Source organism: Durio zibethinus, chromosome 12 (genome assembly GCF_047325235.1).
Source record: "Durio zibethinus cultivar Kanyao isolate XHJ-2024 chromosome 12, ASM4732523v1, whole genome shotgun sequence".
Taxonomy (NCBI): Eukaryota; Viridiplantae; Streptophyta; class Magnoliopsida; order Malvales; family Malvaceae; genus Durio; species Durio zibethinus.
The window spans coordinates 14,341,214-14,365,056 of record NC_143173.1 but is presented as its reverse complement, the minus strand read 5'-3'; the positions used below and the strand labels follow the sequence as shown (position 1 = coordinate 14,365,056).

General features: G+C 31.6%; 1 protein-coding gene across 1 annotated transcript; it reads left to right on the top strand.

Moving 5' to 3' along the window:
• Nucleotides 1-12,022: 12,022 nt before the first annotated feature.
• LOC111297614 (uncharacterized) lies at nt 12,023-14,396 on the top strand. The gene has a single exon (XM_022892269.2). It carries the CDS (start codon nt 12,142-12,144, stop codon nt 14,179-14,181), a length of 2,040 nt encoding a protein of 679 aa, XP_022748004.2. The 5' UTR covers nt 12,023-12,141; the 3' UTR covers nt 14,182-14,396.
• Nucleotides 14,397-23,843: the final 9,447 nt, after the last annotated feature.

Sequence of the window (23,843 nt, the reverse complement as noted above, 5' to 3'; positions counted from 1 at the left end):
CTTCTTCCTCTTCGATTTATTTTTATGTATTTCAACTTTAAACTGATGTATCCACATTTTCTTTATTTAAGTTACATAATATGAAATTAGGGTTTTTTTTTTTTTTTTAATTTGAGATTTAATTTTGTTAATTCATATGATCACTTTTAAAGCTTAGTTCAATTGACATTTAATATGTTTGAAATTTAAATATCAACACCTATAATCTTTTTTATTATTCTCAAGTTACGACCTACTTTATATTAAAAAAATTAATTTTTTTATTTTATATACCAAAATGTAAATTAGTACATATACAGTTAAAATTTTAGGGCAAGACGCTTCGTCCTATCAAACAAAGCTTCGGGTTCCAATTAATTGGTGATATACAATATGAAATAGATGTGCCTACATTCTTGGCTTTAATTAGAAATATTCTTTGTAACAAGAAAAATTTTGATATTGGGAACATTTTGTAATTCAGTGTACTCAAGTCATATATTTCACATTACAAACATAATAAAATATTAATATATGATTATTTTATATATAAACAAAATAATTTTTAAACTCCATGAACTGATTTTTATAATTGCTATGTTTTTATAATAATTACATTAATTTACTTAATTAATAACTTAATGGACATATAATAATCCTCTTAATTTGCTTGTGATTGATATTTAAAAAATTTTACCATTGATGTATACAATAATTTTCATCATTAATTGTTCACAGTGGGAAATAGTGGTAACATAAAAAACATGATGAAATGAATTTGAATATAAACCTTGATAGAGATTAGAAACTAAATATAAATATTAAAGATTACAGCCATTAAAAAAAATAAATCTCCCACTTAAAATTAGACACAAAACAGAGAATGACAGGGTGAAATGGTCCTTCCATAACAAATAATTATTTATCATTTTTTTATTGGAAACAATTTGATTTTTGAAGTATATGTATGTGTGCTTGCTGTTCCCAGAAAAGCATTCACTACTATCTCACCTGCGAACTTACATAGAAAGAAACGAGAGAGAGAGAGAGATGGAACCTCAACATTTTATCCATAATCATCCTCTGGTTTCCAATGAAGAGCGAAGACAAGAAAGTGATCAGGAGGTTTGTTGCTCTGGGTGTGAGGAGGTGATTTCGGGTCCAATGTTTAGCTGTGTGACATGCTGGTTTCATCTTGACAAGAACTGCGCCATGGCACCTTCTGAGATAAATCACCCCTTTCATCGTAACCACAGCCTTAATCTTCTAGCAAGCTCGCCATATAGTGCAGGTTGGTGTTATTGCAATTTCTGTGACAAATATTGCAAGAAGTTTGTTTATCATTGTTCTTGTGGTTTAAACCTTCACATCAAATGTGCTTTGTTTTTGTGTGACATTGCTGAAAAAAAATTGGAGATCAGCTTCAATGGATTGAAAATAAAGACCCATCCATCTCCACTGAAAATCATTCTGAAGAGCTCAAGAAAGCTTAGTGCTTTGCCTGTTGGAAGCCTTTATTAGATTCTGCATACCTTTCTCTTGATTCTGGATTTTGCCTACATAAAAAATGTGCTGAGCAACCTCTTGAAACCAATTATCCTCGCCACCGCCAACATTTTCTTTTTTAACAATTTAATAGTCATCTTATCCCTTGCAAAACATGCGAAGTAATCCGATCTGGAGGATTGGTTTATTGCTTCGCATAAACCAATAAATTTGTGTTATAGGAGTGTATCAAAGCTTCTTGGCTCTCTTGATCTGAAAAACTTGAGAAATTTGTTAGGAATAATGACTCAAATCCCATAGGAGATTTGTTTGAAATTTATTAGATATTGCTTGATGGATAAGAGGACTTGCAGAAAAAGAATTCTAAAAAAAAAGAGATTCTTAATAGGCAAGTTTGACTTACAGAAGAAGAATTCTAAAAGGAGAGTGATTCTTAATAGGCAAGTTCGTATAGTTATAAATAGGTGAAGTCTCTTCTAGGTTAGGTATGAGAAAAAGATATAAGAGAGTTGTGGGATTTTGTGGGATAAACACTAAATAGGAGTACTGGGGCTTTACGTCTTATGGGTGTGTATGTTTGTTTGTAAGTGAACTAGAAGAGACTGAGAGGGTCTATATAGGTATGATGTATGGGTGTATATGGGTATGCGTTTGGTTATGTTGAAAGAATGCACATGGGTTTGTGTTTGTTTGAGTTGAGAATACTCCATAAGACTAAAAGAGATTGAGAGGGTTTATGGGTATTGATTGTTGTATGAGATTGATTTGAGTATGTTTGTAATTCTCTACAACTGGTGGATTTTGTTTCTCATCTGTGAACGTAGGTCAGTTGGACCAAACTATGTTAAATTATTGTCTCTTATGTATTTGATTGATTATTTGATTTCACTTCCGTTGGTGTGATTGGATTGGAGGCTTTTAACCTAACCAGTGGTATCAAAGCTATGGTAATCCCTAATAAGTGGTATCAGAGCTGAAGGTTCAAGACTTGGAAAAAGTTAAGGGTTTGAGTTATGAGAAGAGGCAAGCCTAGAGGAGCTCAATATTGCGCCTGAAGCAATAATTACAACAATACAGAAGCAATAGACAACAATCAATAATCAAAGACGCAGGAAAAATAAAGTATACCAAGATTTACGTGGAAAACCCTCCAGTGTAAAGGAAAAAAAACTACGGACCACTAGAAAAATCTTCACTATCAAATAATAGGTATACAAAGTTCTTCTCTAGCTAAAACTAGAGCTAATCAACAACTAGAGAAACAATTGGAGAAATCTCACCAAATAAGTGACTCAACAAATACACCATAGATTTGTTCCTAGAGAGCTTCAAACCTGATCTTCACCATTCAGAATGTAGAACTTTGAATCATAAATGTCCTAACAAGGTTCCAATTCAATCGGACCACGGATCGACTTTCGTTCAACCAACTCTCCCTTTTCTTTTTTTCTCTCTACTTTTCCTGGCTTTTGTTCTTTCTCTACTTGGTTTTCGACACACTCATAAAACAACCCCACCTCTTTTTTATTAAGTAGCTAGGGCTCTGTGTAAAATGAAAGATCAAGGTCCATGGCTTTTACTTGGTCCAAAACTACTTATATGAGGCTGGAACCCATTTTCCTAACAATCTCTCCTTCCAGCTCCATTAGGAGGAGATTCATCACCATAGTAGTTTCATTTGGAACTTACCTTGGCCAGGGAACTCATTTAGGCTAAGTTACTGCAAAGCTCAAGCTTTTTCCTGGGAAGTATCTTAGTCAACATATCTGTTACATTCTTATCAGTATTTACTTTCTTCAATAGCATCTACTGTTCTTCAATCACTGAACATAACCAATGATATCTAACATCAATGTGCTTTGTTCTAGCATGGTACATGGTATTCTTACTCAAATCTAAAGCACTCTGGCTATCATAAAATATCACATACTCTTTTTTATTCAACCCTAATTCAATAAGAAAACGTTTTATCCAAAGCATTTCTTTACATGCTTCAGTTGCTGCAATATACTCAACCTCTGTAGTTGACAAAGAACATTTTCATAAGATACAGTTTCTCCTGTAAAAGTGAACAAATACCCTGAAGTAGATTTCCTACCATCAAGATCACCGCATGTCAACATCAGTAAACCCTTCTAGAACTAGTTGTGAAACTCCATAAGTCAAGCACATTTTTGAGGTACCCCTCAAATATCTAAAAATCCATTTCATTGCTTTCCAGTGAATCTTTCTCAGATTAGAAAGAAATCTGCTCACTACACCAATTGCATGAGCAATTCAAGCCTTGTACAATTCATAAGATACATTAAAAAACTGACTGCAGAAGAATAAAGAATACTAGACATAGCTAGTTACTTTTTTTTAGACACTGGACAAGATTTCTTACTTAGATGAAAATGATTGGCAAGTGGACTGCTAACTGATTTAGCATGTTGCATGTTGAATCTACCAAGCACTCGTTTAACATACTTTTTCTGTGACAACCACAGCTTTTCAGCTCTCTTATCTTGGATAATGTCTATACCAAGAATCTGCTTTGCTAGACCTAAATCTTTCATATCAAAGGACTTAGACAATTGTTCTTTCAACCTGCAAACCATACTAGCATCTTATCCTACAATCAACATATCATCAACATATAATAATAGAGGATAATGAAGTTACCATTAGGGAATTGTTTAACATACACACAAGAATCCGTTGCTGTTCTTTTATAGCTAAGACTCACCATAAAAGAATCAAACTTCTTATACCACTGTCGCGGAGCTTGTTTCAAGCTATACAAGCTTTTCTTCAATTTGCAAACTAAGTGATCTTTCCCTTTCACTTCAAAACCCTCAGGCTGATTCATATAAATGTCCTCATGCAAATCACCATGCAAAAATGCAGTTTTAACATCAAGTTGCTCAAGCTCAAGATTCAAACTAGCTGCTAATCCCAGTACCACTCGAATAGAACTCATCTTTATAGTTGGAGCAAAAATCTCATCAAAATCGATGCCTGGTTTCTGAGAAAAACCTTTTACTACCAATCGAGCTTTATACCTCGCTAGTTTGTCACCATCTTTTTTCAACTTGAACACCCATTTATTCTTTAATGGCCTCTTCCTTGTTGAAAGTTTAACAAGATTATAAGTACCATTCTTTCGTAATGACTCCATCTCTTTTTTCATTACTTTTAATCAGTGCTCTCTATCTGGAGTAGTTTGCACATCTTGAAAGCTTTCTGGCTCCCTTTCACTGGTAACTAAAATAAAATTTGAACTTGGATACCTGGTAGATGATTTATGCTCTTTAGTAGATCTCTTAGGCTGAGACTCTATATCACTTGATGCCAAAGGTAGCTCTTCTTGCTCAACACTCTCAGGTAGAGAGGATTGCTCCCCCTACTTAAAACTAATTGCATCTGGCTCATCACCAACTGTGGCTGGCTCATTCATATCCCCAAGTTCTGTTTCTTGCTCATTTTCACCATTTGTGGCTTTTTCTTATGGAATCCCTGCCGGTGTTGAAACATCACACTCAATAGTAACCCGTGTAGTCTTCTCATTTTTCTCAAGGTCTACTATGATTTTTTTTTCATGAAAGACCACATCTCTACTTTTGACTGTCTTTCTTTTTACTGAATCTCATACCCTGTAGCCAAATTCCTCATCACCATATCCTACAAACACACACTGTGTAGCTTTACTGTCAAGCTTTGACCTCTGTTCTTTCGACACATGCATGAATGCTTTACACCCAAAAACTTTCAAGTGAGAGTATGAAGTATCTTTCCTTGTCCATACTCTTTCTAGAATATCAAAGCCCAAAGGAACTGATGGTGATCTGTTAAGTAAATAATAAGCCATGTTGACTGCTTCACCCTAGAATGGCTTTGGTAATTTTACCATCCTCAACATACATCTGACTTTTTCCACAATGGTGTGATTCATTTTTTCAGCTATACCATTATGTTGCGATGTTTCAGGTTCTGTCCTCTTATGCTTAATCCCATGCTTTGAGCAATACTTTCAAAGCCTTTAGATGTGTATTCTCCACCATTATCAGTTTGAATACACTTCAAGGGTATTATCCTTTCAACCATGACATGAAATTTTTGAAAATACTACAGTACCTGACTTTGGTATTTCAACATATACACCCAAGTCTTACGTGAAGCATTATCAATAAAAGTAACAAAATATCTACTACCACCTAATGACTCAACCTCAATGGGACCACATACGTCAGAATAAATTAATTCCAATCTATTTTATTTTCTCTGAGAACTTTTACGAAAAAAACTCTATGATGCTTACCAAACAAATAATAATCACATGAATCAAGAGACATACCTTTGGTCAAGGGAATGAAAGACTGCCTTGCCAAAACCTGTAACCCTTTTTCATTCATGTATGCCAACCTCCTGTGCCATAAGTTTGTTGAAGCATCATTTTCAACGGTATTTACCTGGTTACCATTCAATTGTATCCATGTCTTATACATTGTGCAGCATAGTTTTCCCCTTGCAACTACCATAGATCCTCTGAAAAGCTTTCACTGTCTATTCTTTTGTTGACTTTCATATCCCTCTTTATCAAGGACATTAATAGCAAGCAAGTTCATTCTCATATCTGAAATATATCTGACATCCCTCAAAGTCAACATGCAGCCTGTACTAGTTTGTACAATAATATCACCAATCCCAATAATCTGTGACACACTCTTGTTTCTCATCTTGGTACAACCAAAGTCTCCTGCTTTATAAGCTGTAAACAACTCTCTCTTAGGAACACAATGATATGTCGCTCCTGTGTCAATTATCCACTCAATGCTAGGATCACTAACATGATTACAATCACCATGTGTACAAATCAAAGTAACTAAATCACTATCTGAATTCACTGCTATAACATTACCATCATCTGAACTCTTGCCTTTCTCATCTTTTCGCTTTTGCTTCAAGATTTTACAGTTTCATTTTATATGACCTGCCTTACCATAATAGAAACACTTCACTTTACCTCTAGACTTGGATCTATGTTTAGACTTACCAAGGCCTTTTGAGTCTTGACCTCTGTCAATGTTTCTACCCCTGTTTTCTGTGACCAGAGCTTGATTCTCAGGGTCTACATCTTTTCGCCTTACTTTTTTATTAAGCATACTGTTCTTACCATCTCCAATGTCACCTTATAATCAGAAGCTGAATTAAGAATAGTCACAACTAAAGTATTCCAGCTATTTGGCAATGAACCTAAAAGAAATAATGCCTTCATTTCATCATCCATCTTAAGCTCCATAGTAGTCATTCGATTAAATATATCTTGAAAATCACTCAAGTGCTCTGTAACAGATCCTCCATCCATGTACTGTAAAGTTGCAAGCTTTTTAACAAGGATAACTTTATTCATACCTATTTTTCTCTCATACAATGCTGTCAATTTTTTTCAAATAGTGTGAGTATCTGACTCCTGCGCTACATGATGGAACACGCTGATATCAACCTATTTTTTGATTGTAGCCAGCGTCTTTCTACCTAGCTTCTTCCAGCTGTCATCTTTCATATCTGTTGGTTTAGTCGAATCACCTAACACTGGCTCATACAAATCTTTACAGTATAGATGATCTTCCATCATAGACTTCCAAATTGAATAATTTGATGCTGTTAATTTTATCATGAAACCTGTATCACCTTTCATGATCTCAAATAGAATTTACTTCTATCATGGGTTACTTTTGTATTAATGTCTCAAAATTACCCTCGCTCTGATACCACTTGTTGCACCAGAAGCAATAATCATAATAATACAGAAGCAATAGACAACAATCAATAATCAAAGACGTAGGAAAAATAAAGCACACCAAGATTTACGTGGAAAACCCTCCAGTGTAGAGGAAAAAAACCCCAGACCACCAAAAAAATCTTCACTATCAAATAATAGGTATACAAAGTTCTTCTCTAGCTAAAACTAGAGCTAATCAACAACTAGAGAAACAATTGGAGAAATCTTACCAAATAAGTAACTCAACAAATACACCCTGGATTTGTTCCTAGAGAGCTTCAAACCCGATCTTTACCGTTCAGAATGTAGAACTCTGAATCATAAACCTCCTGACAAGGTTCCAACTCAATCGGATCACGGATCGACTTCCGTTCAACTAACTCTCCCTTCTCTTATTTTTTTTTGCTTTTCCTGGCTTTTGTTCTTTCTCTACTTGGTTTTCGACACACTCATAAAACAACCCCACATCTTTTTTATTAAGTAGCTAGGGCTTTGTGTAAAATGAAAGATCAAGGCCCATGGCCTTTACTTGGTCCAAAATCACTTACATGAGGCTAGACCCCATTTTTTTAACACTCAATTCAAGAGGAGAGTTCGAGTTCATATTTTAAAGATTAAAGATCAGTTTGTATGAAGCGTGAAGACACACAAGAGAAGATGATTGTGAGACTTTCATTGTAAGTTGAGCTAAGCATGTTTAGCATAGAGACATATGATTGATGAAATTTGAGTCAAGGTGGAGATTGTTAGGAATAATGACTTAAATCCCATAGGAGATTTGTTTGGGATTTGTTAGAGATTTATTAGATATTGCTTGATGGACAAAAAGACTTACAGAAAAAGAATTCTAAAAAGAAAGGGATTCTTAATAGGCAAGTTTGACTTGCAGAAGAAGAATTCTAAAAAGAGAGGGATTTTTAATAGGCAAGTTTGTATGGTTATAAATAGGTGAAGTCTTTGCAGGGTTAGGTATGAGAAAAGGATGTAAGAGAGTTGTAGGGTTTTGTGGAATAGACATCCCATAGAAATACTGGAGATTTATGTCTTATGGGTGTGTATGTTTGAATGTTTGAATATTTGTGAGTGGACTAGAGGAGACTGAGAGGGTCCACATAGATATGATGAATGGGTACATATGGGTATGTATTTGTTTGTGTTGAAAGGGTACACATGGGATGTGTTTGTTTGGATTGAGAATACTCTAGGACTAGAGGAGATTGAGAGTGTCTTATGAGTATTGATTGTTGAGAGGTTGCTGATTTGATTTGTATGTTTGTAATTCTCTACAACTAGTGGATCTTATTTTTCATCCATGAACGTAGGTCGATTAGACCGAACCACGTTAAATTACTGTCTCTTGTATGATTGATTGATTGTTTGATTATGCTTCTGCTGATGTGATTGGATTGAGACTCTTTAACCCAACAAGTGATATCAAAGCTGTGATGATCTCCAACAAAATTCTAGTCATGATCAATCCCTTTCAATAAAGACCATGTAAGTTAAGCTGATATATCATCTGTAGACCGAAAACAACCATTTAAATTGATAACGAAATATCATGAAGGAATTAAAAGAAAAAGATGACTAAACAAAAAGACAAATGTTAGATGAGTGTTTAGCCAAGCTTATGGAATGACTTATCTATTGCAGAAGCAGAAGTCAAGTGTTTGGTTCTCAGAATTTTAAGAATTTTAGTTTGTGTGAGAAAGAAATTTGAACTTTTAAATGAAGATATAAATCAAAATTTTTTTAAGAAGTTCTAATTTTAATAACAGGTCTTCACGAGAAAATTTTGCATTCTCACTTTTTTCTTTAATAGTCATAAAATTATAAGAAAAATTATATTATTTTACATTATTTTTTTTTATTTTATCTATTTTCTATTGAACTCATTTGTTTTTTGTTATTATAATTAACCGAAATATCTTTTTATTTTTTCACTTAAAAACATATAATTTAATTTAACAAAAATTGATTATTTAATTTTTATTTATTAAAAATATACAAAAATACTATAAAATAAATTTTTTGAACATTTTATAATATTTTGTATTAAATTTGTCGATCGCTGTTTTCATTTCTTTTTACAACACTTTTAGAATACCTTCATTTTAGTAACACTTTTTATAAAAGCTTCTGCTGGACCAAACAAGCATAGATGCAAGATTGACATGGATTTGAATTTTCAAGCTTTGGTATATATTTAATAATTAAATAGATATATATTTAACATATATTATTATTTAATATATGAAGAGCATTAAATAAATGCAGTTACTTAAATAATAAATTATCATTTTAATCTTAAGTTTAATTTTTGAATTAAATTAAAGTTAATTAATTAAGTACATATATATAGTTATGTGAGGATAGTTAATGTTTTTTTAACTTGATCTTGAAAATTGAGAGTAATTATGTTATCTATCCAGACAATTTTATTTATTTATGTCACATAATTGAATGTGCCGTACAAAAATTTTATGGCTCAATCCAATGAAAATAGTGAAGTAAACTCAAAATAGTGATTTATTGAGTCACAAGCAAACAGGTTCTGACAAAGTTCTTTTAGGGAGGTAAAGAACTTAACATGTGTTTAATACAAAAAATTATGATAAGATAATATTATGAATATGATTAAATTAAATAATAGCATTTTATCTTATATTTGATGTGTGCAATGATTAAAATAAAATAATTTATTTATTAATCAAAATTATCTTTTCGTAAAGTTTGTATAATTTAAATTATTAATGTAATTTTTAAGGATATAATAGGATATAAAAATTAAGCTCATTAATTAAAAATAATCTTTTCCACTTTAGGAGAATTGAATTATCTTATATCCAAAGGATATTAATCCTCCTTGTAATTTTATCCTTTTCTTTAGATACAAATCAAATATAATATAAAATGATTATCATCCTATTTTATCTATCATCCTATGCACCAAACATAATCTTATGAGACAAAGATGACTATCGGAATTAGCTTCTTTGATTTCTTCAATTACCCAATTCCTGTTAGAAAAGTTGGATTAATCACATTAGAATTCAAATGGATCAAAGGTAAAGAAAAAAGAAACAGAATTGATAGTATTTGGAGAAATGAATGAGCAAGAAAGGGATAAAGAAGGATTAGCCAGGAAACTACCAAAAGAAAAAGAAAAAGAAAAAGCATAATCTAAGTAATTAAGCTCTTAGTTATATTCAAGTTGAAGATCAAACCAGCATTGCAAACTAACAAATTCATAATTTGCAAGAAAAATAATAATGACAACTTTGGAGGGATACCGTGTTTAAAGTCGAGACTTAATTTAATTAGTTTGTATAGTTTTCCTTTTTTTTTTAAATTGTGATGTTAATAGGTTAGAAATTTAAATTATAGCTTCTACATTTTTTTTTCTATTTCAAACTATGATCTTCTTTAAAAAAAAAAAACAATCTAGGATAAAAAAATTGCAAATATTGAAATTTAAACTCTAAGGTGTGCTTTGTGTATAAAATTATGATAGAATATAATAATATGATAGTATAAAAAGATTAGATTCAACAATGTCATCTTATCGTGTGTTTGATATGTGAAATGATTAAAATAAGATAATTTTATTTATTGATTAAAATTAGTATTCCTCAAAGTTTATATAATTTAAGTTATTGTGTAATTTTTAAAAATATAATAATACATGTAAGTTCAATCTCATAAATTATAAATAACCCTCTCTACCTTGAGAGGATTGAATCATCTCATATTAAGAAAATGATTAATCCTCCTTATAATATTATCCATTTCTTTAAATACAAACTAAACATAATATAGTATCATTATTATCTTATCCTATCAATCATCCTATACATCACATATAGTCTAAATTTATTGAATATTGTCTCTTAAAATTTATTACATGAACCAACTTTAATTTTGAAAAGTAAAAGAAAAGAATATGCTCTCATATTTAAATTACATTTACTTTATGTTTAATGATCGCACAAGATAGGTATTTTTACTTTATGTTTACTAATCGCACAAGATAAGTATAAATTAAGAAAGAATCAAATATATTTTCAAGAAAATAATAAAAAGACGGTTTGTACGGATATGTTATATACAAGCCATTGCTTGTTCATCTAAATGGTTTTGCACAGATATAAACTTAAAGAGATTAATAAAATAAAATTCATTTCTTCTTCTTCCCCTTTCATTTTTTTTTTATTTATTTTCAACTTCAAATTGATCTATCCACGTGTTTCTATATAAGTTACATGATTATGAAATTATTCCTTTCTTTTTAGTTCGAGATTTAATTTCGTTAATTCATACAGTTATTTTTAAGTCTTAGTTCAATTGGTATTTAATATGTTTAAAATTTAAATGTCAATACATATAATCTAATTTGCTATTCTTAAGTTACAACCTTTTTTTTATTAAAAGAATTAAGTGTTTTTTTTTTTTATTGGGGTTCCAATTGATTGGTGATATACAACATGAAATAGATGTTCCTACATTCTTGGCTTTAATTAGAAATATTCTTTTTAACAAGAAAAATTTTGAAATTGGGAACATTTTGTAATTCAGTGTGCTCAAGTCATACATTTCACATTACAATTGAATTATTCAATAATTTTCACCATTGTTCACAGTGGGAAATCGTGGTAACATAGAAAATATGATGAAATGAATTTGAATATAAATCTCCCACTTAAAATTAGACAATTTGAGAACAAAAGAGAGAATGAATAGGGTGAAACAGTTCTTCCATAATAAACAATTATTTATCATTTTTTTATTGGATACAATTTGATTTTTGAAGTATATATATGTGGAGTTGCTGTTCCCAGAAAAGCATTCACTACTATCTTACCCACAAACTTACATAGAAAGAAAAGAGAGACATGGAACTTCAACATTTTAGCCATAATCATCCTCTGGTTTTCAATGAAGAGCGAAACCTTGAAAGTGATCAGAAAGTTTATTGCTCTGGGTGTGAGGAGGAGATTTCGGGTCCAATGTTTAGCTGTGTGACATGCGGGTTTCATCTTGACAAGAACTGCGCCATGGCACCTTCCGAGATAAATCACCACTTTCATCGCAACCACAGCCTTCATCTTTTATCAAGCTTGCCATATGGTGCAGGTACGTGTGTTTGCAATTTCTGTGACAAAGATTGCAAGAAGTTTGTTTATCATTGTTCTTGTGATTTAGACCTTCACATCGGATGTGCTTTGTTTTTGTATGACATTGCTGAAAGAAAAATTGGAGATCAGCTTCAATGGATTGAAAACAAAGACCCATCCATCTCCACTGAGAATCATACTGAAAAGCTCATAAAAGCTAAGTGCTTTGCTTGTTGGAAGCCTTTATTAGATTCTGCATACCTTTCTCTTGATTCTGGATTTTGCCTACATAAAAAATGTGCTGAGCTACCTCTTGAAACCAATTATCCTCGCCACCGCCAACATTCTCTTTTTTTACAATTTAATAGTCATCTTGTCCCTTGCAAAACATGCAAAGTAATCCAATCCGGGGGATTGGTTTATTGCTGTTCAATTTGCAATTTTGTCCTTCACATTGAATGTGTCTCACAACCACCTATCATTGAAGATACAAGTAGTCATGAACACCCATTCACCAGGTTGTTGTTAAGACAATCCTCATTCACTTGTGATGCATGCGGCGCTTCAGGAAATTATGTTTCTTATATTTGCTTAACATGCAGCCTAATAGTCCATAAGAAGTGCACTTCATTGCCACGCATCATCAAAAGCATATGGCATCACCATCCTGTTTTCCACAAATACTCCGTTGTAGACAATGAATGTGGAGCACTGGCATGTGTGATTTGTCATGAGATCAATAAAGAGTGTGGCAGTTACTATTGTTCTGACTGCAAGTTTATTCTCCATGTGAATTGTGCATTACAAGATCCTTGGTGGTATTACAAAATTGAGTCAAGAGATGCTTTCGAGAAGCTTAATCAAAATGGAGCTGATAATGTGGATCCCAGCTTTTCTGTTATTAAAGAGATCAGACATGGAGAAAATGTGATGAATACAGAGATGAAACATTTCAGCCACGAGCACAATTTAATACTGCATGATGAAGTAAAGGATCATAAGTGTTGTGACGGTTGCAGTCAACTGATCGAGACTTCTTTTTATGGTTGTTTACAATGTGATTTCTTTCTCCACAACTCATGTGCTGAGTTACCTAGGAAGAAGCAAATTTGGATTCAAGTACACCAACATTCCTTTAACCTTATTGCAGATTGTGTTTACATGTGTGGATTTTGTAATTTCGTGTGCAGTGGTTTCTCCTACAAATGCAAAATTTGCGACGATCGTATCTGCGTTCGATGTGCTGGACTTTCTCCGGCCTGCACAAGTCAAGGACACAATCACCCTCTTCTTTTTTACCTCAAGTATAGTGGGCAGTACTGTAATGCTTGTGGTGATAGTATTGATAACAATGTAACATACAGATGCAAGGATTGCGATTTTAATGTGCATTACAGATGTATTCTCCTTCCACAAACAGCTTGTCACAAATGTGATGAACATGTTCTCACTCTCACATGCAATGAAGATAATGATTATTCAGAATATCATTACTGTGATATTTGTGAAGAAGAAAGAAGCCCCAACAATTGGTTTTATTATTGTGCAGTTTGTGACAATAAAGCTCATCCCAAGTGTGTTCTAGGAGATCACCCATTTGTCAAGCGTGGAACCAACATCTTCATAGAAAGTGAGCATGCACACTCTCTCGTGTTCGTGCAAAAGGTTTATCCTTACCCTGAATGCTGTAAATGTGGTCAGCCCTGCTTAGATCTGGCTCTTGAGTGTGGAGAGACAAGATGCACCTATATTGTCCATTTCACATGTGTAGAACAATATTCATACTTTGGTCGAAAGGCAAACCAAATACGGTTCTAGTGATCAGACACAGAGGTTGCTGATGATCACAACCAAAATGAGACGGTTCATACTTCTTCATCGAAAATATCTTCTTTCCTTGTTTTATCCTTTGAAAATTTCCAAAACTTTTTAATAAATTCACTGTGTAAGGCTTCCATGTGATCCTAATCGTGTGATTTGTAAGATTTTTTCATTGCATTTGTATAAACATTGTCTTGCTATTGATGGATTTGCTATCATCACTTGAAATTTGATTAGAAGATTATATTTTTCTGAATATGCTATCTAGCTAGGCTATATTGTGCACATAAAGTTGTCTAATTTGAAGGTAAAATCGTATGAATAAATCAGTTCCATTCTTGTAACTGGAGATGTCTGATCTAACTATAATAAGCTATTCCTTTTGGATTATTTGCTCAAGAATAAAATTCTTTCAAGTTCAAACTGATTTGATTTTTTTTTATTAGAAGCTATTAGAGATTAAACTTTAATTATGGGAACTAAAAGTCTAATATTCTATTAAACAGAGAATATAATATGAGAAATTATTTCATATTCAGTGATAGTGGAATTTTAGATTTTATAAGCAAAATTAGCAAGATGACATATACCTCTTATGATATAATATAAATATTAAAAAAAATTAAATATGTTGTAGTCTTTTAATTTCGCTTATTAAATGAAAATTTTTACTATTAGCATATAAAAACAAATAAATTGATGAAACCAAATCCTAAATCCTAAGAAAAAAAATGATAGTTTGAGCATCTTAACTTTACCCCCAAAAAGTAAAAGAAAAAAATTGCTCCCATATTCGTTACTTTCTCTTTAATGATCACAAGACGGGTACTTAAAAGAAAAAGTCATATCCTTTGGTAGTGCAAGGATGATTCCTATGGATAGGATACATAACAAGCTATTGATTGTAGATCTGAAAAGATTAACAAAGTAAAATCCTTTTCTTCTTCTTCTTATTTTTAATTATTTTTAATTTTTCCCTTTTTCCCTTTATCTATTTTTAACTTCAAGCTGATCTATCACTCTTTCTTCATATAAGGGACATATAATTGTGAGATTAGTCATGTTTTTATACACTAAAATGTAAACTATTTGGAATTTCAATTAAGGCCAAATAGTAATGTTTATTTTAATTGAGATACCATGGAAAATTGTTGTGGGTGGCTTGAAAATGTCTAGCCAACCTTTTGGAACTTAAAAGGTGGCTGGCTAATAGAAAATGGAGTTTTAGCGATCATAATTTACAACGAATAAAAATATTATTGTAAAATACTATTATATTAGCAAAAAATTTTCAAAGTTGCTGATTAATTAAAGGTTTTTAGTCTTCATACAATGACAAGTTTTGTCTTTATGAGTTCTAATCACATTTCTAACAACTAACTTTCATTGCGAAGTTTCTAACAAGGGATTATAGATGTAATTTCGTAAGTTTCATACTATTTTTTTGATTTATTTAATTTTGTTATGGAAATTAACTTGTAAAAATGAAAAGGAATTTGTAAATCTCATTCCAAGGTAGCTAGATCCTTGCAATTCGGTGCATTTTTTTTAACAAGAATGCTTATCTACTATAGTTGGAAATTCAATAGCCACTAAAATACCATTTCTCAATTCAAGTGAATATCTTTTGTTATGTGCTTATTTTAAATATTTTCAAAAAAAAAAGTTTGTATCCATTAGATGAGAATTTGCTAAAGAACCAAACATATATATAGGGAGACATGTTCTTTTTAAGAAAAAATCATATTGTCTCTGTAATTTATCCGTGACCTTGAAATTGATACTAGTTGTTATCAGCAAGAGAGGAATAAAAAAACCACGCCATGTCATGGATTTATGTTGTCTTTATAATAATGTTATCTGTTGGGTTATGGTTATTACTATGACATTCCATGACTTATGAAATTCAAAAGGAGTCGTAACTGAAGCATTTTAACATTATTCCTTGACATGAACAAGTTTGGCTTTGTTATTTTCTTGTGAAAATGAAATTTTCATGTTCACTTCCTACAGACAGAAGCTGCAGCGAACAAGCCCTGGCTCTTGACAGAGCTGAAATGTGAGTTCAATTGTCCATATCTCTCTTTATTTCCCGTTGTTAAATCATGCTTATAAAACTTCTAGTGTGTTCCTTAGGGGAGGAATGCAGCTAACAATTCAGCCCTACAAAGCCATTCAAGTCAATAAAGCAACTGGTTTTGCCCAAAGATGGAAGGTTTAAGGAAAAAAGAGTCATCTATCATCATAACATATATATCCGTGGACGAACCATAAGGCATGGATTAGAGGAGTCACCATCAATCTTTTTTATTTAGGTGTGATTGGCTACCTAATCGAATTTGTTCCATTTAAAGAGGAATTTCAAGATTGACTTAGGTATCTTTAAATAGTAGATTCTGATCCATAAAACCAGATTTTAGGTTTGGGAGTATAGTTACGTGTGAGGAAGGTTGTATCACCCTCACAATGCCCATCAAAAGATGGTACTAGTTTGATTTCAAATTATCCAAGCTTTAAAAATGTTTATGCTTTACCAAAATATTTAATATTGAGGATTAATCTTAAAATGATCCCAATACTTAGGTAGCAATTTAAGATAATTCTCTCACCTCAAGAGTATTCATAGAGACTAGTGTTCCACTTTGAAGAGGCTTCGTTGTTGAATTTATTATAGTATTTTATTTAGGAAAATCAATTAAGTCTCCCAATAGTTTAGTAGGACTTACTTTGAGGCAGATCTCCCCATAGTTTGGTGAGATTTTATTTGAAAATGTTTATAAAAATTTTATTCTTATGAGAAAATTCATTAAATCTCCTAATAGTTTGATAAGATTAATTTAGGAAGCAATTCTCCAATAGTTTGGAGGATAAAAATTATTTTTTATCTTTTGAAAATTTATTTATCTAATTTCCTTATAGGTTGGTGGATTCCATAAAATTTAAATTCATGAAAATCCCCCAAATAATTTAGCAGGATTCACGAATTTATTTGAAAAGATTTTTTTTTAATTTTTTAATAAAATAAAATTTTATAAAATATTTAACAAATAATAAATTGCTCAGTAAAAATAAATAAATAATACAAATCAGTAAAATAAAAAAATTTTAAATATAAAATAAATAAAAAGAAAATCAAAAATAAAAATAAAAATAAAATGAAAAAGAAAAACTTTCGATCTGGTCGGGTTAGACTACGGGTGGCGCACGGATCTTACTTGGGTCACGTGCGAATCTGGGTTCTAAAAAACAATGCTGTTTTGGAATCCATAAAAGCCAACTCTTTCTATTTTTTTCTCAGATGCTCATGCTCTCTCTCTCTTTAGCCAAAAAATCCTCTGACTTATCTCTAGAAAAACCTAGAAATTCAACTGAAAACTAGAAATCTTCATCGATTTCTAAAAAAGTCATCAAAATCCTGAAAAATCCAAACTTGACGAAAAAATTTAACCAAAAAATTCAAAGTTTATCCTAAAACCCAGTTTTTCCAAAAAAATCCTAAAAACCACAAAATTTTTTCAGATCCTTTCAAAAACCCTCAAGAACCTCAATCTTAACCCTAGGAACCCAAATCTAAACCCAGAATCCCTAGAATTTTCGAAACCTAAACTCACAATCCCAGCCACCCAAAATTTCAAAAAATTAAACACTGGGTCTTTTTCACCAAATCCACCCTGTGTGTTTTCTCGTCTTTGTTCAATTTATAAGCAGTCCTCAATCAACTAAGAGATCAGGCAAAACCAATCCAAGCTTGAATCTTAGGATTAGATTTTGCCCAAACCTAATTTTAAGCCTAATTCTTTGCTGATTTGTTTGGACTGAATAAAAATCCCTTGATTTGGTTCTGATTGACCCTTTGACCGAGTAGATTGAATTCAATTCTAGATTTCAATTTCTTTGATCGCCGATTAAGGAGGAAGGAAAGAAAATAAATAATAATAATAATAATAATAATAATAATAATAATAATAATAATAATAATAATAATAATAATAATAGTGATAATATAATAAATATTTTGTAATATACTAATATAGCATATTGTAATACATACTATACTAATAATAAATATAATAATGATAATAATATAATAACAATATATTATACTATAGTACTAATAATACAAAAATAATAATAGTAACGAAACTCAATCTTGGTTGGCCCTATACACATATGGGTGTCTACAGCTGGCCCTCTTTGCACATCTCTATGAGACAGGGATGATGCAAAGACATAAACATTTACTGTATTTCAATGGTCAAGTTAATAAGCAGAATTGACTAGGACTGAGCTGTAAGTCAGGAAAATAATTTGGACTGAGATGAGATTAAATAGGTGATCGGGATTGAATCATAAATTAGAAAAATAAAATGATTTGGATTGAGTTGAGATCAAAACAAGAGATTGGGATTGAACCACAAGTCAAAAAATTGATCTGGACTGAGTTAAGATTAAGCTATCAAGATTGAGCCATAAGTCAGGAAAGTAATCTGGATTGAGACAAGATCGGATGATTGGGACTAAGACACAAGTCAAGAAATAATGATCTAGACTGAGTTAAGATTCGATGATTGGGACAAAATCACATGTCAAGAAAAATGATCTGGATTGAACCAAAATTTAATGATCACGATGGAACCATAAGTCAGAAAAGGGATCTAGACTAAGTCAAGATCAGATGATCGAGACAGAATCACAAGTCAAGAAAAATGATCTGGACTAAGCCAAGATCGAATGATTGGGATGAAACATAAGTCAAAAAAATAATCTAGACTGAGTCAAGATCTGGTGACCGAGATGGAATCATAAGTCAGAAAATGATATGAATTAAGCCAAGATCGAAAATGAGTGATAAATGCTGATGCAACAATGCAAATACATGTCCTATCTAGGATGCAAATGTGAACACCATGTATGTAATGTAGAAGTTACTAAATCAATGCCATGAAATTTCACTTGTGGTAACAAGGTTCTAAAAACTCCATCGTCTCATGTATTCCTTTTCAGCTTTTCAGCATCTCAGAACAAATTCTGTTAGCTGACCATGTCTTTCTTTTCATCTAGTCACCACTCACAGGTCATGTCAACCAACCCATCACTAAATTCATCACTGAGCCACTTGTGTCACTTTATTTACCCTTTTTTAAAGCATTTTTTTAAGCTTTTTTCATTTATCTTATCTTGGATTTCTTTTAAAAAAAATGGAAAACTCTTTATAAACATTATTATTTATTTATTTGCCATCATTCAAATTAGTGACATACATGATAAAATTTTCTTGATTTATTTAGGGAATGTATATTTGGCAAAGGATAAGAAAAATGGGTCTTTATTATTGAAAAGAAATATGGTTAATAACAAATTAAAGGTGAACAAAGGCAAAATACTTTGGCTGCTCAAATGGGATATTAGCGTTAGAAAATAATGATTGTTCAAACAATTGTGAACTCTAACTTAAATCCTCTTTTATCAATATCTTCGATCTTTGAGCCAATCATCTTCATTTCTAGGATCCTCACATGAAATTTTTTTTTTCAAGTTTTCATCTTTACTTAAATCGTCATTTCGGGTTTTCAACTTAAGTATTCTTTTTTTTTTCTTTTTTTATTTTTTGTTTTTGTTTTTCACTTTTTTGTTTTTTTGTTTTTTTTACACACCTCTTTTTCATCTTTTCTTTTCATTTTTTTTTTCCTTTGATCCATTAGTGACACTTTGATCAAAGTCTCAAATAATCTAATGGCAAATCTGCCTTAATTCAAATCATGATTCTCTAATTCGAGTATTCACATTCGATCAAAATGGACTTTCAAGGGATGTAATGTAGGTTATGATGAAGGGTTATGAAAGAAATGAATAAAATAGGTCCAAATTGTATTTGAAGGGTTATCAAACCAACAACCACTTTTTTCATGTAAAGCATATTGACATTTTACCCCATCAATTTTTTTTTCATTTTTTTCTTTTTTCCTTCATTTTTTAAGAAAGACTTGAGCATAAAAGGGCTTCACCCTTGAAATAAACAAGCTTTTCAAACTTTTCCCCCAGTGTGAGGGTGATTTTTGGTTAGGGTTTTTAAAAAAAAAATTTGAAAAAGGCTCAAACGGGGTAACAAAGGATAATTTTTACTTTTTTTTTAGGATAGAAGAAAGATGGTCATTTCTTATTTTGAATATGAATACTCTCAATGAAAAATATTTATTGATCAAAAGCAAACTTGTGAATGAACAATTGCAAAGATCATGTGTTGTATCCCTCTTAAGATTCTTCACCAAATTTATCTTTTTTTTATTTAATAGTCCAATGAATCAACAATCTTCATCTATCAATCAAACCATCATGAATGATATTTTTAGAATTGAATCCTAAATCATCGTCATGATTGTTTGAATATTCATTATTTGAAATTAAAGAATGGATATGGGCAAAAGGTATGAGAGGATGAAAAGTAAATAATGGTGATTCACATAAAAGAGAAAAGTCATGAAAATGCATTAAATTTGTCATTTTTATTAAAATGATAAAAAATAAGATGAAATTCAAGTACATAAAAGAGATCTATATTCTCAAGAAGTCTTAAGATGATAATCAATTCCAATTAGCCTCCCTAAAATCATGCATTTGGATGATTAGGCAATGGGTTACCACTTACATCAAGTGTCATATTTCCACCGATGTTGAAGCTTATCAACCCTTATTTAATCAGACTTTGCACATTATGTTTTAAAGGGATACAATTTTTGATAGAATGGCCAGTCATCCCATAATGATAGTCACAATGAGCAGTGGAATCATACTATTTGAGATAAAGAGGTTCAAGTTATTTTGCAAGAATGAGAGCAATCAAGTGGTTTTTGTAAAGCTTTTGGAACAGTTCTATGTAGCTTATGGGAATAGGATCAAATGTAAGCTTTCCTGATTTTGGATTCCTGTACACCATTTGTTGGGGTAGCTAGATGAATAAAGGCCTAGTTATGGATGGATAAGAAGGTCATGTAGCAGAAGCATGATTTACAGTAGGATGATATATGGGATAGATTGGCTAAAAGTAGTTTTTGAATTGCTACCTATTGAAACTCACAGCTTGAGCCTCACTTTCTTTTTTTTTTTAGGTATCTTTTTAGCAGCAGAGGATTCTTTCTCTTTTAGTTTACCACTTTTGATTGCATTTTCAATTATCTTCTTTGAAATCACCATATCAATAAAATTTTTAGTCACATTCCCTATCATCTTCTCATAATATGATGACTTTAAAGTGCTTACAAATAGCACCATTATTTTTTTTTTGTTAATGGTGGCTGTACTTGAGTGATGACATCCTACCACTTTTGGGTATACTCTTTAAAAGACTCAAATGCTTTCTTCTCTATACCTTGCAACAAAAGGCGATTAGGAGTTATATCTATGATATGACGATATTGGTTAATGAAATATCAAGTCAAATCCTTCCACGATCTTGTATGAGTTTTGTCTAACTGAACATATCACCTTATAGTAGACCTGATTAAGCTATCTTGAAATATATGCATGAGCTATTTCTCATTGTTAGCATGTACCGTCATCTTATGATAATACATTATGACTTGTGTAATAGGACGCTTAGTACTGTCATACTTATCAAATTTTGATACTTTGAATTTTGGAAGAATTATAACATCTGGTACCAAATAAAGGTTGGCAACATCCATAGAACCATAGAAATCAATGCCTTTCATAGCCCATAATATTTATTCAATCATGCTCATGGCTTGATCATTGTTAGAGTCTTCTAAGGGTACAACCATTTGTAACTTCACTTTTTTTTTTTGTTTCATCCAAATTAAGGATTTTGGTGGGTCAACTACCTTTTCAGTGAAGATAGGATTAATGTAACTCTGAACATTTCCTTGATTGTAATTTGAGAACGTGGTTTATTATGGCTAAAATTTTAGAGTGGTCTGGGTTTGACACGAACCAAAACCTAAAAGATACAATGACTCAGGATCTTTATATGAGGTATATTCTTTTACTGCTTTCTCTTTGTTTATCTTTTCTAGAGCTTCAAGGATCTTGCTTAGTTTTCCCTCAATTACCTCTTAAGTCTTTTCCAATCTTTCAAAATGGTTTGTATTATCTAGCTTCATCTTCTTGGCTCCAACCTGAATGTAATATTGGTGTTGAGCTATCCTCAAACCTTGATTTTCATAATGTGCAAATTTAAAATGATATTTATAAAACTTTCAAATTATGCATAAGAATGAATGCAAAAACAAAATGCATAAATGTAACAAAGGGAATTTACCAAATAACAATTGTTATCAAAGAAAATTTTTATTGAATTAAAAGTCATTTTTAACCAAATCCAACATTACATCCATGAAAAGTCTAGAACTATTGGGAAAAAAAACTCATAACTTGTCAATACTGGCTTTGCACTTCATTAAAAAAATCTATCAATTTTTGACCATGTGCTCCCACTGGTGGCACCTTTGTTTTCCATTTTTCAATCATTTATGCCATGTCCTTGCCTTTGTAAATAGCCACAATGATTCGATTAAGTAAAGACTTCAGCTTATTATGTTTTTTCACATATGCTTCCTTCATTTGCTCATATTCTTCAGTCACAGCCCTCATTTGTGCTCTAATTCCTAACACTACTCCATTTAGCATCTATATGTGCTTTTGTACTTCAAAAAGCATTGCATCCCTTTCTTATAGTTTTGCTTGCAATTGTCTGTTTTCTGGTAAAATTTGGGCTAATTCTTGATTAGTGGATGACTATGTTGTATTAAGGTCAATGCACAAACTCCTCTATCCATCCTTTTCTTGTTTCAGTGTTTGTCCTTTTTTAGCTTTTTGTTTGCAAGCTTCAACTCTTTATACTCCCTTTTTAGAAATAAAAGACTTTGCTAGGCTTTTCATGGATGTAACTGAGATTTTTCTTGTTAAAATTATTTTATGGCAAATATTTCTTATGATAAATCTAATGATGTGAATGCATGATAAAGGAAAAGGGTTAGTAGGCATAAAAATAATACATAAATATAAAAACCAACATACAGGACTAAAGTATATAAAAAGGACAATATATAAACTTACAAGTAAAATAAACATCCAATCATGTGTCCTATTCAAGATCTAACACAAGGGAATGCATGGTTATACCTATGTTAGGCTCTTAAAGTTAACTATATGTGATTTGGATTATTTTTAAAAAGGTTATCAAATTATTCCTTACATTATTATCTATTACGAACTAGTAAGGTACTCCAATCCTTGCTCATCATAGGCTATAAACGAAAAATGTTCAATTTGAGTAAAAGTGTTTCGCAAGCCTATGCAAAGACATAAAATTTCACGAGGGCATAGGTATTTCACTTCCTTCTAAGGGTAGGGCTTAGGTGTAGAGCTTTATGTTATACACATGCAAATGAATGACAAATATATACAATAAATAAATGAATAACTAAACAAATATAATAGGGAAAAGAAATATAAAAGAAAAAAAAACTCAAATTTATTAAGCAAGGTTTGGATAATAAAAAATTATTTACTAGCTTGACTCTCGATCTTTTCAACGGAGTCACCAAACTATCATAATGTATAGATCCGTGGACCTATTGCTAGACATGGATTAGAGGAGTCACCACCATTTTTTTTTTTTTGCTTAGGTGTGATTGGCAACC